Below are 17,236 nucleotides of genomic sequence, written 5' to 3' on the forward strand. Positions count from 1 at the left end.
TAACGGCAGGCATGGCTGAGCTAATTTCTTGGGTTTGACCATGGTGCTCCAGTTAGCTAAAATTGTCCTTGTTCGGGTAAACAGACACACAGAAATGATGCAGTGTGAATGGGAATACTAGTTTATCCCCAAACAGCTCAGAAGGAAATCTAAACACAAAGAAAGACAGAGACTGGGAAAAATACAGACATGGAGAAATGGAAAGGAACAGGCATAGAAAGATGGAGACCAAGATAGAGATGAGAGAAAGAGACTAGTGTGGGGACACGTTACTTATTATTCGGGTGGATTTGTGTGAAGGCTACTACTCTTACAGCTAGTGTGCTACAATGTGTGCTATATATGTATTCGTGGGTGGACGTGGGTGTGCTTATCCATGTCTGCAGACATGGAGGCCAGCCAGGGGTGGGTATGGGAACGTTTTCCTCCATCACTTTCCATCGTATTTCTGAGGGTCTCTAAACTGGCCAGCCAGAGAGCCCCCAGGCTGCTCCTGTGTCTGACCTAAGTATTTAGGTTACAGGGTTTGACCACTGCACCTAGTGTTACACGATGGCCAGGGACCAAGACTATGCAGCAGACACTTTCCCGACTGAGACATATTCAGGCCATTGTAAGTATTGTTTGTTTAAATTTCAAGTTTAAGAGGAAAAATGGGGTGAGGAGGAGGCCAAGACTGTGCACTCCCTATAATATATGGTCTATTCCTCTCTCTCCTGGCCCAGCTCCTGCCAAAGTGTGGCCCTTTCTCCGGGCCCACTACCTCAACCTCCCACTCTGCTTCCCGAGTCCAGCCTCCACTCCATAGTGTATGTATCCAAAACACCTGCTTCTGTCTCCTCGGCCTCCTCCCTGGATGTCAAGGGCTGCTCTGCAGGCTTCTATCCAGATCCCCTCCCCTCCCCTCAGTGCCAGCCAAGTTAGCATGTGGCCTCGGGGCAGGCTGCTTCAAGGTCTACCTGGTCCACCCGAGGCCCCAGTGTTGTTTCTTCTCTCCTAGTTTCCCGTGATTGCTCTAGGCTTCACATGAGATTATGGGTGAGTCTCCACGTTCCTCCCTTCTTCAACCTTCACGCTACTCAGGTTTCTCTAGAGCATTCGTTCTCAGCCTGTGGGACCCGGCCCCGTGTGGGGGTGTCAAAGCAACCCTCTTACAGGGGTTGCACATCAGATATCCTGCACATCAGATATTAGAGCTCATAGCAAAATTAGATATGAAATAACAAAAATAATTTTATGGTTGTGTGTCTCCAAATATAAGAAACTGTATTAAAGGGTTGCAGCATTAGGAAGATTGAGAACCACTGTTCTAGAAAAGGCCTGTGCCCTTTGACCATTCCCTTCCTTTCCTGCCCTGTCACATGTGACTCCTCCACCCACACTTCCTGCCCACACTTCCTGCTGAGTACTCTGACATCTGCCTTTCATTCCTCCCCCCCCCCATTACAATGTGAAATAGGACTAAAGAAACAGTATTTAGAATAGGAAGAGTTGAACAGTGTGTCCTCGGTGCAACCTGATGGGGGAGGAGTATTAACTGTCACATGACCTCCAGTCATCCACTGCATCACCTTTGCTCTCGCCCTATTTTGTTCACCTGTCCCTTGCTTTATGTGATTCCCCCCAACCCCCAAGGAAAGTGGTGCCCAGCTTCCCCGTCTGCTGGCAGTCTCTACGCCTCATCTCTATCACCCATCCCAATACTAGATGACCATTGGTACATTTGCCCAGGGGTATCCAGCCAGCATCTCAAACGGTCAACAGATCTATGTCACATACCCTCAATTTGCTGAAAGGCAAGACTTTAAGTCCACCAAGAAGAAAGAAACTGAAGAAAATAACTGATATTCCAAAAAATGAATTAGAGTCCCACTTTTCATTGATTCTATGCTCTCAGGGATGGGGGTGGGGGAGGATCTAACACCTGCAACATCTGAGATTTTGTGAAGTCTAAGTTTGGTGCTAGGTTATTATCCCCATACAAAGAGGCCAAGCCCCTGACCAGGCTTATCTGCTAGCATTATTCTCATTCTCTGGTCACCAGAGCCCTCAGCTCCAATTACCACCTACTTTTTTTTTCCCTCTTGGCTCCATATAGTTTTAATATCCTGACCCAAAGACCACAGTCTCCCCACTTCCCAACCGGCACTGCCTAGCCACTAAGACTCTGAAAATGTGGACCTATTTACAACATAGTTACTGCTTTTAGTCAAGAGTTTGTGCTGGGTCCCACTGTAGCCCACCCACACTCTCCTTTGCCCCACATCACTTTCTTGAAGTACAAAACTAGGGAGCTGGTGAAATGGCTCAGTGGGTAAGAGCATTGACTGCCCTTCCAAAGTCCTGAGTTCAAATCCCCAGTAAACACATGGTGGCTCACAACCACTTGTAATGAGACCTGATACCCTCTTCTGGTATATCTGAAGACAGCCACAGTGTACTTACATATAATAATAATAATAATAATAATAATAATAATAATAATAATAATAAATCTAAAAAAAAAAAGAAGTACAAAACTGGAGAATGACTCCTGTTTATACAGTTTATGGTGGTCCCTGTCCACTGAATCAAGGATCTCTCCTAGCCACCAGAGAACAGCTGCACCCAGTTCCACGGTTCACAGACCCTAGGCCCCAGCCAAACTACACAACTCACCATCTGGAGACATATGTTCCTCTGCCCAAAATAACTTACTCGTCTCCACCTGTTAATATCTATCCTCCAAGGATTACCCAGTAAGTAGTACTGGGACAATGGGTTAGTCATTTGAACGAAATTCCTCAGATTCTTTACTTCATCCCAGACATCGTGATATATTTCGGATAAACATAGTCCTATACTTAAAAATCGAACCATAAAACCTCTCAAAAAGCGCTTAAGCTCTTGCTCTCTCCTTGTCTCTTACCTCTCCTTCTCCCCTTTTCTTTCCCCCTCTCTCCACGTTGCCATGGCTGCTGTCCTCTACATCTCTTCCCTTCTCTCTCTCTCTCTCTCTCTCTCTCTCTCTCTCTCTCTCTCTCTGCCTTTCTACAATAACTGCCTTCAAACCATGAAAAAAAAAAAACTCTCAAAAAATATGCCCTTACTAAAAAATTACAAGAGAAGACTCTAGGCTTAGATGCAAATGAAATTTCAACAGAAACAAAATAACAAAGCTGGCCCTTCAGACAGAACACAGGCTAGAGGGGCAAGTTAACTGCTCATCGCACAAGCATGAAGACACAAGCTTGAGTACCTAGCAGCTGCATAAAAGAGCAGGGTGCCGCAGGGTGCTTCCATAATCTCAGCAAATTTAGGAGGATCCCTAGGGTTCACTGACAGCCAGTTTAGATCAACTCAGTGAGCTCCATGTTCAGCTAGAGACCCTGACCCAAAAAAATAAGGTGGAGAGTAACACAGACACTCATGTCTATTTCTGGCCTCCACACACACGTACATGTATACCCACGGGCACACACCAATTTAAAACACTTTAGAGGAACCTGGTTAACGAATATTAAACTGATGCTAGAACTCATGTTCAAGCCAATACAGCTTAGTGAGATCCTAACATTAAAAACACCCAATTGTAAAAAAACAAAAAACAAAAAAGTTATTTGTGTGAACTCCATTCAGGGAGTTTGTAAAGTAAGGTGGTATTCTGTTTTTTTGTTTGTTTTTGTTGAAACACGGGGTTATTTACTGAAGGTTTGCTGGATCCAATCATTAAGATTCTGACTTAATCAGTGTACTGGTCCCTGAGGATTAATAATCTAGTAGCGTTACTGAGAAGTTGGATCTCACTGAAGAAAACAGGTTACTGGGGTATGTTCTGGAAAGATCCCTCGTCCCTGGCCCTTTCCTGTCTCTCTGCTTTCCCAGGCGCCATGAGGTAGGTGATCGGCTCCACTTTTGAGTAATTCCTGTGCTTTTCAGCAAAACGTTCTGCCTTCCCACCGCCCCAAAGCGACAGAATCATCTAATTACACACTAAACCCTCTGAAACCAGGCGCGTCAGTGAAGCATCAAGAAAGAGGACCCCAAACCCAGCGAGCACAGGTTCGCCCGGGGGAGCCTCAGAACGCCTTCCCGGCGCGGCCAGTGACGTCACGTCTGCGCCCCGCCGGCGTGGTATATATGTGTGTGTGTGTGTGTGTGTGTGTGTGTGTGTGTGTGTGTGTGTGTGCGTGTGCGTGTGTGTGCGTGTGAGTCTTCCGGCCGGGAGGCGGCGGCGGCGGCGGCGGCGGCGGGCGGGGCGGCGTGACGTCACGGGAGGCGCGCGCCGGAAGCGGGCCGTGCCGCACGGAAGCCGCGGGGGCGGGGCGGGGCGCGGAGGCGATGGGGGGCGGCGGCGGCCGGCGATGAGCGGCGGGCGCGCGTGAGGAGCCGGCGGGCGAGGCTGGGGGGCCCCGGAGCGGGAGCCGCAGGGCGGAGGGCGGGGGCGCGAGCGCAGCGGGCGGCGGCGGCGGCGGCGGCGGCGGCGAGGCGGCGGCCGAGAAGATGGCGGACGGCGACAGCGGCAGCGAGCGCGGCGGTGGCGGCGGCGGCGGCGGCGGCGGCGGTGGCGGCGGCGGGCCCGGCGGCTTCCAGCCCGCGCCCCGCGGCGGCGGAGGCGGCGGCGGGCCCGGCGGCGAGCAGGAGACGCAGGAGCTGGCCTCGAAGCGGCTGGACATCCAGAACAAGCGCTTCTACCTGGACGTGAAGCAGAACGCCAAGGGCCGCTTCCTCAAGATCGCCGAGGTGGGCGCGGGCGGCTCCAAGAGCCGCCTCACGCTGTCGATGGCGGTGGCCGCCGAGTTCCGCGACTCGCTGGGCGACTTCATCGAGCACTACGCGCAGCTGGGTCCCAGCAGCCCCGAGCAGCTGGCGGCGGGCGCCGAGGAGGGCGGCGGGCCGCGCCGCGCGCTCAAGAGCGAGTTCCTGGTGCGCGAGAACCGCAAGTACTACCTGGACCTCAAGGAGAACCAGCGCGGCCGCTTCCTGCGCATCCGCCAGACGGTGAACCGCGGCGGCGGCGGCTTCGGCGGGGGGCCCGGGCCCGGCGGCCTGCAGAGCGGCCAGACCATCGCGCTGCCCGCGCAGGGCCTCATCGAGTTCCGCGACGCGCTCGCCAAGCTCATCGACGACTACGGGGGCGACGAGGACGAGCTGGCCGGCGGCCCGGGGGGCGGCGCCGGCGGCCCCGGGGGCGGCCTGTACGGAGAGCTCCCGGAGGGCACCTCCATCACGGTGGACTCGAAGCGCTTCTTCTTCGACGTCGGCTGCAACAAGTACGGGGTGTTCCTGCGAGTGAGCGAGGTGAAGCCGTCCTACCGCAACGCCATCACCGTGCCCTTCAAGGCCTGGGGCAAGTTTGGAGGCGCCTTCTGTCGGTATGCAGATGAAATGAAAGAGATCCAGGAGCGACAGAGGGATAAGCTTTACGAGCGACGCGGCGGGGGCAGCGGCGGCGGCGACGAGTCGGAGGGTGAGGAAGTGGATGAGGATTGAAGCGGGCAGCTTCCCGTACCGGCCTCCCCCCACCCCACCACCATCCCCTTGGCTAGAGAGCTCCCTTCCCTTCTCATCCCCAGTGAGCTAGTGGAGAGGGCTCAGGGGAGGCCGCAGACGAAGAAAACAAAAAAAAATAAAATAATATAGTTAAGAGAAATAACCATAAGAAAACAGTCACAGACAATTAGAGAAAAGCAGTTAAGTTCCAAGGAACTGCCAGCAACCTGCAAAGAGGCCAGCAGCATCTCCTCACCTGCGCAAGAGTCTCAGCTTCTGTTGTTTAAAACCGAGGTTCGGAAATTCATCAGGAAAACACTGGAAGGGATAGATAGATCTTCGAACGTCTGGGACCAAAACCACGCCTGGGTTACCCAGACTCATGCATTGGGAATAGCTGAATATGTGTTCTACCTGGGTAATCTGGTTTTAGGATCCCTCCAGGCCTCACTACTGCAGCACCTATCCCTTCACCTCCATCGAAATCAGCATTTTGGATCTAGGTCTTAGTGGAATCTTTGAGAAGAAAGAGGCCTGTTGCAGTTACCCAGTTCTGAGGGTACAGGTTTATGAAAAGGAATGCAACTTTACACAATCATGGACAGGGCAAGAGAAGAATTCAAGAAACCATTGGAGAATTCGAAAATTGGATCCATTTTAAAAAATGGTTTTGCATGGAACCTGGACCAAGGCCCCTGTCTTTTCTTTGCAGAATTGTTTTCCGGGATGCAAATAAATTCAGAGATCAAAGCTTGAACTAGAATCCATTACTAAAATAGTTTAAAAGTTGGCAAAAAAAATTTTTTTTTCAGAAACAAAAGCATTTTTACAATGGGGATTGCTGAGGTAGGCACAAGAAGTCAGGCATAAAGCACAAAGCGGACTGTTTTGAGTGGATTGGTTGCTGCTCATTAAAGTTCTTCCCTTGATCTCTTAAATATGGAGGTCATTACCAAGAAATGGCTTAGCACGAGTGAGAGCTGAATCCCAATGGCTCCACCTATGAGCCAGTGAATTATGGCTAATTCGGCTGTTACAGCCACTGGCTGGCTGCATTTTAAACCTTAAAACTTGACTATCTGCAAAAAAGGAACTGTGTGGCTACAAGCCTGAGCTTTAATGAAATATACATCCTCACAGAGAAGTTGGAAATAACAGAACTGAAGTCTTAGTTTACCTTCAGTTTAATCTGTGGATTTATTGAAATACTGATGATCCTCAGGTCCAGAATTCCAGCATCATTTATTCTTTTAAAATAAATTTTTAAGAACTTGATCCATCGTATTCAGTACCTCACAATCAAAGTTGGCAAATGATGGATGAGTGATTCAAGCGTTGCACCCGGTGGAAGCTGAATCCATCTGTGAATGGAACTGAAGTGAACATGAATGCTGACTCTATCCTGGAAGCATTTTTATACCATCTTGAAATTTCAACAAACTGGCATTTGCCGGTTTATCCAGCTGTCTTTCAAGAATAAAAGTTGGGGTTTTCAAGGATCGCCTCTTCTATATTTTAAATGGATTTTCAGTATAAATGATTTTTCTAATCAAGTTAATCCCACCCCATCAAAAGGAATTCCTAGAAATGTCATAGACCTAGGCAACTTTGAATTGAATGGGAGCTAATGTTCTTTCCAAAGTTTTTCAGGTATCTGTGTGACACCTTCTCAAGAACCAGGAGGCAAGTAACCCCACCTCCACAATCTTAGTATTTTTTTTTTAACTGCATGCCTGCCCTTTATTTGAGCTGCCTTTTTAATTTATTGCATATCCTTTTTTATTATTTTGGTATTATTCAATCTATACAATCTTTTTGTATTTATTCGGAAATAAGTAATATACAAAAAGGTCATTTTTTGTGTCTGTGGCTGAGAGGGAGGGAAATATTAGTGTATATAAAATTAGGCTTTGAAAAAAATAGACTCAGAATATTGTTGATCTTAGACTTAAAAATGGAAGAGCCACAAACATTGGTGCCCTTACAGACTATTTCTCTACTCTCATCATCCACAGTAGAATTTTTAAACAGATTTTTTTAAAGCTTTTCTTTTAAATTTTTCTCCGTTGCAAAGAATGTTTCCTAAATTGTATGGGAGCAATAGTATTTTTGATGTTCTAATGACATCCGTATACTTGTACTGTATTTTGTACTACAAGGCAGCTGTTTTCAATAATGTCCTGCTGTATTTACCTATGTGTTTTGAGTGTTTGTTTCTTTGCTGCGGAGAACAAATTCCTACTTTTAGTAAAGGAGCTGAGAAACTAGCATTAGGTTTGCAGAAACTGTTTACAGTTTCAAACTCTGAGGCAGCAATGAAAATTAAGGTTGCAGCTATTCATTGATTGCTGTAACGTTTTCATTTTGAAATCATGTACTATTCCTGTATAGACCAACTTGTTTTCTTGCTTCAGTGGTGGTTCTGTTGCTCAGCTGCAGTGAGCCAGTTCAATTTTGCAAAGGTGCAGTACCTCTCCTTTTCAAGGGGTTGGTTTTTGTTTTTTGTTTTTCTTTTTTCTTTTTATTTGGCTGAATTGCAGTAACTAGCCTTGCCTTTCTATTCTGTAGAAATGACAGGGTCTTCACAATCCTTCACCAGTGGCTACTAAGCTATAATTAGCTGAATAGAAAGAATGTGGAAGTGGTCTGAGGCATATAGAGTATATGCCAAGAACACTACCATATATGGCATCAGCTTTGGTTACCAGAGAAATTTTCTTAGTCATTAGACCATATAACAGTAATATATCATATGTAAATCTTTAGATTTCAATTTGAGAATCCTCCAAAAAAAGGAGCAAAGAATGCATAAGCTATGTGTTGGCAAAAGTAATTTATATTAAAATTTTGACCTGCCTTTGTAAGATTAAGTGGTAAATGTCATAGTGGTGGGTTTTTATGTCTTAACCAATCTCTGAGGTTAATTTCTCCTGCAGGGGATGGTTCATGGCCTCTCTTCCCACTGTAGGAAGATAGCAGAAGGATGGGGATTAATTGTAGCATTTCACTGACCCTCATCCAGGGACTAGGGACAATAGAAATCTGCAAACGTGGAGAGTCAGTCATAAATACTAGCTTTTTGAAGGCGTTGGTCTTTGTTGATTTCTGTCAGAAAATGGCATTGTACAAATTATGAGAAGCAACCAACTTTTCTGTTCTGTTTTTGAAGTGCTACTATGAACGATTCAGAGTGAGTTTTTTTTTTTTTTCTGTTAAATTTGGCAGATAGCCCAGCTAATGAAAATAGTCACATTCCTGAGAAGTTGGAGCTAAAACTCCAATTCAAATTATTGTTGAAATATTTGTTTCTCAGACTACTGTATGTAGAAATGTGTTTTTAAGAAAATCAAAGAGGAAAAAAAATCTATGCAGAGACCCTACTACTTTGTGGTTTCTATTGTCCCTACACATCATTTCAGCATGCCTATAATGGCAGTTCTTGTCAGCAAGTCCTTCAGTGCATATGCTGCACAAAACAAAACATAAATCTGCACGGCACCAAAAACCAAACAAAAGCAAACCAAAAACCCAGACACCCTATGTATCTGTTGGAGGCATGTAGGTGGTACAAATGACTGTAGCCATGAGCACACATGGCTTCTTGTCATGTCACTTTCCATAATTATTTACTGCAAAATGATTGAGAGGCTTTTGGTGCAGGCAGCCATTAGCCTCCTGCTTCCTTTGTTACCTCTGGATCACTTTGCAGTAAATTGCAGGTCTTTTAAAAGATTCAAGCTTCGGTTTTCTCAAAACAAAACAATTATCCTGTCTTACCTGAAAATGCAGGGTTGTGGGCAAAAGAGGCTGGTTATAATAATGCCCTCATATTGAGTGGTCTGTAAATGGCTGCACACTTCAGGCACTAGAGTTGCTGAGGATGCTTTGTTACTGTGACCTTGACTGGCTTTACAGGGGTGTAGAACAGTCTACGCGGGCGACTATTTGCATCCATCTTGTTCTTGAGGTGGATGGAAATAAGAAAAGGCTGGAGTGTGTAAGCCATGCACATAAGTATTCTTCACTGTAAATTTTATTTTCATTTTTACCCAATTATGGTACTTTGTCCAATGCACAACTGATCTCTCAGTAGATATTCATTTGAAAATAGTGTGGCCTTGCTCAGTGAGAAGTGGAAGAAGTGACTTACACTTGTGTTAAGATGACCTGTTGGCTGAGAGTGGTCGTTCTGCACCACTCTTAATGGCAAGTTTTGATTAGGGAGAGTTAATGTTTTTGACCCTGAATTGAGTTTTCTTCTATTTTTAGGAAGTATCAGAATTGCTCTGATGAGTAACAAAGTTGACTGCTTTGATGTCCAATCTCAGGTTTTAAAATATAGTGGTATAAAAGCCCACTGTTACTAATTCTTAAGACAATTTTGATTTAGTATACCCTAAAAGTCACATGCATAATAAGGCCTGTTCAAAGAGCAGAGCCTCCATCCTTTTGCTCCTTTTCCATGTTGTACTTCACTTGAAAAGGTGTCAAGTGACTTTGCATTGTATATTTCCATTTTAACCCTGACAGTTCTCAAAGATGAAGCACTTTTTGAACATGAAATACATGGATAATGTGTGATGTGGATCATGGTTTCTCAGGCCCCCTAGATAATCCACTTCTGAGTATTGTTCTATGTAAGGAGAATAGAGATCTTTGCTAATGTTAGAAAGTTTGTATTCTTGATGAGAATGCATTTGCTAGTTTCCAATGGATGGGAGAGTACACGATGCTGCACTCACAATTTAATAAGTTGCTTTCCCTTGAGCCTTAAGGTAACTTTTCTTTTCTGTCAACAACAGCACTGAAGTTTTAGTAAGTGAATGAGATTATCTGTTTTCAGGGTTGGTTTTAGAGTACTGTAAATTAATTAGCTGTCTTCCTAAAGAGTGTAACTCCCTTCAATAGACTGAACGGTGGGTGTGGGGAGGGGGGATAGGGAAGGGAGGGGGGGGAGTTTGTAGAAAAGAAAAAAGAAAAAAAGAGCTACATTTACCTTAAAATACAGAGAAAAAAAAAAGGAAAAAAAAAAGTTCATGTCCTGTCCTGTTGGAAATTCCAGATGTAAGGTGGAAATGATGAAGTATTTTATTTCCCCTGCTTTTAATTTAGAAGAGCTAAGTTATTTTAAAATATTAATGCCCCCCTAAATTTAAGAGATAGCTAGACTCATAAAAGGTGAATTTTATAGATATATCTGACTTTGCCATTTAAAGTTACCTTTTTCAGTCCTCAATTTTTAAACCTAGTTTCATTACTGAAGTATTTAATAAATTTGTATGTGAACAAATAGGAGCCAGTCATCAATTTTGAAAATTCAATTTGAGAAACAGAAAAATAATAAAAGTGCACCATAAAGATTTATTTCCCTAGTGATTCCCATTTACTGTGTGTACTCCTGACCCAAATTAAGGCCTTTATGAATGTATTTTATATTTCCTAATGAAATAGGAAATAGCCACCAATGTAATCATGTAACTACTTTTTCATTTGAAAAGCAAATGCCTCTTAAATTAGACATTCCAATTGGAATAGGTAGAGCCATTTTAAAACAATAGTAAATGCCATATTTGTAGTTTGAGTAGGACTTCTAATAAAGAGAACAGATCTTTGTTAGAAGTTAGAGCCTTTTTGTGATTTTAACACTTTGAAGAAGGATTTTAACTATAAACATAAGGTTCTGTGATCAGATTTTATGCCCACTACATTACCGTCCCCTGGCATGGATAAGAGGGATCATTTTTGTCCTCTGGTAAATGGGTCTCAAGTTCTAGAGAGAAAGCAGTAGTGGGCCTTGCTCAGTGTCCACCAGGAAGTGCAGAAGGCACGGGTGTGACCTTTCCCCACCTTCAGGAACTCTTCACTGGCTAACGTTTTCAACACAATTTTTATTTCTTAAAGGCAAAATATTTTGTGTCCTATGTTGCAAGATCACAATGGTTAGTAAAATCTTAGTATTTGGAAATAGAATAAGAAGTTTGTTTATTCCCTTTTAAAATTTCTGTCTCAGAGAAATATAAGTCCAGGAAAATGAGCAGGAGTAAACTCTGAGCACGGTGTGTGTGGAAATATGGAGGTTTTGTAAAACCCCTTTTCTCCAAGCCCATGTCACTATCCATTGAACCAAAGTCCTCAGGAGTCTGGAAAGTCAGGAGGTTGGGCCAAAAGTCTAGAAACTTGGCTGTAGGTCAGCGTGACATACTTTTTTACAGAGTCTGTGGTTTTGCATATTTTTTTGGCAGGCAAGTATATTTTAGTTAATTTTCTGTGACCTTGATATTTGAAATTAAGATTGTCAGTGTATTTGGACTTTTCTTTCCTGAAGTTAGAACAGTTGTATTAGGCATTTACTCTTGTGAAACTTTATGCAGATGTCTTACCAGTCTTGTGAATAAAGTGCAGATGACATACTTTGTATTGTAGGAATCTCACTGCCCATCCTGTCTGCCAGTGGCTCTATTAGGCTAGGTTCTTCACTCCAAAGCTGGGACTTAACGTCCTTCTAGTTGGGAATCTTCAGAAGTAATTTGAGGTAAAACCAAATCTTGATAGCAGGAGACAGCTTCCTGGTCTAGATGTACAATTAGCTTAGGTTGGAATTAAAGAGGGTTTGGGAACGTCTTTAGTCTCTGTGTAAATACCAACGTGCTTATTATGCATCGTAAACCAGTGTGTATGCCTGTGTATGGATCTGTAGAGCTGGTTTCTGCTTCAAGTGAAGCTGCACCTTTGATTTTATAAGGTCCCCTCCACCCGGAACCCTATAAACGTTTGTAAATAGAACACTAAAATTTGTAGCGATAGGATCAATTTGGGAAATATCTGCTGAGAGACCAAAAAGTTCATTTTTTTAAGTACCTTGGTTAAAGAGTAAAGATTATTCCTCTTATTTTTTAAAAGAAGTATGCACTTTAACAAACACAGCTGCATGGGCAATTCAAACAAATCCATGAAGTGCAGTACCCATCCAGAAACCACACTTCCTGAAAACCGTTCAAAGCAGAGTCCGGACGGGCTGGTGATCTCACTGCCTGTAGGTTGAAGCTCAGATTCTGATAAATTGTGAGACAAGCAGGGCTGCTTCAGAGAGCAATGTGAATACAGCCAGAAGCTTCAGACAGGTCTGTAAAATGGCGGGTCCCGNATTTACCACTAACTAGCAAAACTGACAGAAAAACTCATAGAAATAAAAAGTTTAAGAATCCTTCCTGCTGGTGTGCACTCCTTCCAATAGCAGACTTTTGCAAATGGAGTTTTACAGTCTATATTTAAAAAATTGTATGTTTGTAACAAATAAAGTATGCGGAAAAGTGAATGACAGTCTTGTGCCCTTGCCTCTTATTTAAGGGATTGCATGGTGATTGGGGAAGGAACTATTATCATCCTTTGTGGTTCACAAATGGCTGTGGGTTTGAAGAAGTCCCCACTTGAAGTGACCTGAAATCTAGCCATGTTCAGATCATCCGGGTTTCTGTTGAGTAAGTCAGAGCAGATTAGAAGGGCTCACAAAAGCTTGCTGCCCCCAGATGTTCCCTCGTTTATGTTGAACTGACTAAGCAGCAAATTGGGCCAATCTTCTCTTGCCCAAATGATAGAGGGGAAATAAGAAGATGGTGCTCAGTGGTCTTGGTCAGAGATTCTCAAGCTCTTTGTTTCAGGAACTGCTTTATCCATATCCAAGGGAATCTTTCTGGGATATAGCCATGGGTACCTATCAGACTAGAAATGGGAGATTTTTTAAAAGACAGTCATACATGTGATCTACTGTCAGAGTAATGACACCATTCCATTTGACTCCTGGAGCACACCGTAGACTTCTGAAAGACTTAAGTAGACAGTGAACACGTGCTATATCAAGGTTCGTCAGCTGGACTCATGGAGAAGGTCTCATAATTTTGGTCATCCTGGAGAACTTGTGCCAGACATCAGTCTGCGTAAGCGACATTTCTGAAAATGAAGGGTGGGACTGGGGAAGATGGAAGTTTAGCCAGGAGTGGTGGGACAGGTATCTGAGCAGGTAGATCTCAGGTAATCCAAGGCCAGCCTGGTCTACATGACAAATACTAGGCCAGCCATAACATAGCAAGACCTTGTCTCAAAAAAACAAAATGTTTTATTAATCTTATCCACAGAGACAACACTTAGGTGCATACACCTAATTTTCCTGTGAAAATGCCTTTGTGCAGTCTGGCATTGGTTATTAGGGCCAGAGACAGAATAGTTGAGAGAGTTCTGGGTTCTCATGTCCAGGTCAACTGGGCCAGCATCTGGAGACATGAGATCTGATGTGTGGACCTTGATAAGCTTCCCCAGGGCGGTTTTACTGTGTAGTATGAGCTAAGAAGCAGTGCCTTGTGGGATCTGAAGGTACAAGGGAGGGGCGATGATGGAAGTCTTAAGGGTTTCTGCCAACGCAGTCCTCAGTGTACAGCTTTCCTGAGCCTCCAGCCTGCTATGGTGCTTGCAGGATGCTGACAAAGTTTGAAACAAAATCCTCCAGCACTGTCTTCAGGCCCTTGGCTAAAATACCTGGGATGAGTTTACACGGAGACCCCTTTACTTTGTACTTTAGTTGCCTAAGACCTTGCATCTATTCTGAGTTTGGACCTAAGAAAGAAGCTGTGCTTCTAAGAATCTTTCTGGTAGTGTTGATGCTATTGATTTAAGGGCTGAACTTAAAGATGAGCTACAGTGCCAAGGGCATGATTCAGCAGGTAAAGGTACTTGGAGCCAAGCCTCATGACCAAGGTTTGATCCCGAGAGCCCACCTGGTTGAGAGAGTACTGACCTTACTTGTCCTTATACTCACACACACACACACACACACAGAAAAAATAAAGCTGTAAAGCAGGGTGTGGTGGAACACCTAATCCCACCTCTTTGTTAGGCTGAAGCAGGAAGATCAATGTAATTTTGAGCCTGGGCTATATCGCAAGACCATGAATCAAAAGAAAGTGGGAGGAGGGTCTGAAGAGATGGCTCTATGGTTAAGAGCACGTACTGATCTGAATTTGACTTCCAGCACCAACTCAGTAGCTCACAACTATCTGTAACTCCAGTTTCAGGGGATTTAGTTCGTGCTCCCAGCCTTTCTGGGTATTAAACGCATGTACCACACAGACGTAAGCAGGTAAAACACCCATACACATAAAAAGCTTAAAAGATTTTTTTTCTTTTGGTTTTTCGAGACAGGGTTTCTCTGTATAGTCCTGGCTGTCCTGGAACTCACTTTGTAGACCAGGCTGGCCTCGAACTCAGAAATCCGCCTTTCTCTGCCTCCTGAGTGCTGGGATTAAAAGTGCGCCACCACGCCCGGCCTAAAAGATTTTTTTAAAGCACAAATCAAATGCCAGTTTTAGTACACACCAATCCTCCTAGCATTTGGGAAGCAAAGGAAGGTAGGTAGAGATCTTTCTGAGCTTGAGGCCAGACTAGCTAGTCTACATAGTGAGTTTCATTGCCAGGACTATGTAGAGAGACGCTATCAAAGACAAAACAAAAACCCAACAAACCCCCTAGATGTATCCAGAGGAGAGTCTTTAGTTGATTGGCACACTGAATGAAGCTTCTAAGGGTTGCCAAGGCAACCTAGCTTCCAAGGAAGCACTGAGACTTTTGGAAATGAGAGACACCTGGTGGTCATGGCCAAAATCTCAGTTACTTCTTAAAAAAAAAAAAAAAAAAAAAATATATATATATATATACACACACACACACACACACACACACACACACACACACACACACACGGCACTCTCTTCAGACACACCAGAAGAGGGCATCAGATCTCATTACAGATGGTTGTGAGCCACCGATGTTGAACTCGGAACCTCTGGAGGAGCAGTCAGTGCTCTTAACCACTGAGTCAGCTCTCCAGCCCCTCAGTAACTGTTCTTAGGTTAGATTATTCATAATTCATGATCGGTTAATTATTGAGTAGCTATTATATGTTATACTAGATGTAGAAGACATGACCCACGGTTTGGGTGGAAGTCAAAGTTTTACGAGTAGAAAACATTTATGAAGCACTAAAGCGGCAATAGATGTTTTCATCAACAGCACCATTCCTAACTCAAGCATTTGCTCCTTACAAGAGACAGCTGTAGAGAAACTGAAAGAAAGGCATGATCCTGCTGGGCAGTGGTGGCACACACCTTTAATCCCACCCAGCACTTGGGAGGCTGAGGCAGGCAGATTTCTGAGTTCGAGGCCAGCCTGGTCTACAAAGTGAGTTCCACAACAGCCAGGGCTACACAGAGAAATCCTGTCTTGAAAAAACTAAAACAAAAAACAAAAAAACCCAAAAAACAAAACATAGTCTGTGTGGTGGGATCAAAGGCCTGAGCACCATCCCACGTGTTATCATTAAACTGTGCCACGAGACATGCAACTCTTATGCAGAAATTAAGTTAAAAAACAATTTCTTGTGCTAAATTCCACTCCAACACAGATGCAATGAAATTTCTTGTGTCTGTAGAGTTGACAGAAAGTGTGTTTATTACTCTGGTCTGACAGAGCCCATTAGATGCTTGCACCACACAAATCTGTTCTCCTCCTCCCTGGAGGCAGACATTTCACTGTCAGTAAACACATTTATTTAAAATGAGTAAGTTGGGGCTGGAGAGACTGCTCTGTGGTTAAGAATGTTGGTTGCTCTTTCAGAAGACCTGAGTTGGATTCCTAGCACCCACATGACAGCTCCCAGTCCAGGGGATCTGACGCCCTCTTCTGGCCTCTTCGGGCACCAAATATGCATGGTGCAAATATCCACACACATAAAACAAAAGCAAAAGAAATATTAAATGTGCAAATGACCATTTGTTTTTCTTTCCTTTCTGCCAATCGCTCTATCTAGAGATGCTTGAGTATTCAATAATTGGTCTACACAGCATTGGATTGCTCGTTTAGTATTTCCATGTAGGTGTGTTTAGTGTGCATGTATGAATACCATGTGTGTGCAGTGACCATAGAATAATTTCCTAGAACTGGAATTGCATTTAAAAGCTGTCATGTGGGTGCTGGGAATTGAACCTGGGTTGTCTGGAAGAGCTGCCAGTCCTCCTAACCTCTGAGCCATCACTCCAGCCCTACATTACCCTGTAAATGAAGTGATGCCTTATTCAAAGTCCGTTGGACAACCTCCATCTCAACATTATCTTCCAAGCTCCTACACAACATTCCACAGAGCTCTTAACACCAATCTTCTAGCCCAAAGTTCCAAAGTCCTCCCCAAAACAGGGTCAGGTTGTCACAGGAATACCCCACTATGCTGGTACCAATTTGTCTTAGTCAGGGTTTCTATTCCTGGACAGAACATCATGACCAAGAAGCAAGTTGGGGAGGAAAGGGTTTATTCAGCTTACATTTCCACATTGCTGTTCATCACTGAAAGAAGCCAGGACTGGAACTCAAGCAGGTCAGGAAGCAGGAGCTGATGCAGAGGCCATGGAGGGATGTTCTTCTTTTTTTTTTTTTTTTAAGATTTATTTATTATTATAAATAGGTACACTGTAGCTATCTTCAGACACACCAGAAGAGGGCATCAGATCTCATTACAGATGGTTGGGAGCCACCATGTGGTTGCTGGTATTTGAACTCTACCTTTGGAAGAACAGTCAGTGCTCTTAACCACTGAGCCATCTCTCCAGCCTGGAGGGGTGTTCTTTACTGGCTTGCTTCCCCTGGCTTACTCTCTTATAAACCCAAGACTACCAGCTCAGAGATGGCACCACCCACAAGGGGACCTCCCCGCTTGATCACTAAT

General features: G+C 44.3%; 1 protein-coding gene across 1 annotated transcript; it reads left to right on the forward strand.

Moving 5' to 3' along the window:
- The first annotated feature begins 4,278 nt into the window (after positions 1 to 4,278).
- Positions 4,279 to 12,792, forward strand: Purb (purine rich element binding protein B). Its single transcript, XM_021210176.1, has one exon. It carries the CDS (start codon positions 4,483 to 4,485, stop codon positions 5,470 to 5,472), a length of 990 nt encoding a protein of 329 aa, XP_021065835.1. The 5' UTR covers positions 4,279 to 4,482; the 3' UTR covers positions 5,473 to 12,792.
- The last annotated feature ends 4,444 nt before the right edge of the window (positions 12,793 to 17,236 follow it).

Source organism: Mus pahari, chromosome 13, assembly GCF_900095145.1.
Source record: "Mus pahari chromosome 13, PAHARI_EIJ_v1.1, whole genome shotgun sequence".
Taxonomy (NCBI): Eukaryota; Metazoa; Chordata; class Mammalia; order Rodentia; family Muridae; genus Mus; species Mus pahari.

Bases quoted from the DNA above. Each gene is read 5' to 3' on its own strand.
- Purb (XM_021210176.1), top strand. From the start codon at position 4,483: ATGGCGGACGGCGACAGCGGCAGCGAGCGCGGCGGTGGCGGCGGCGGC.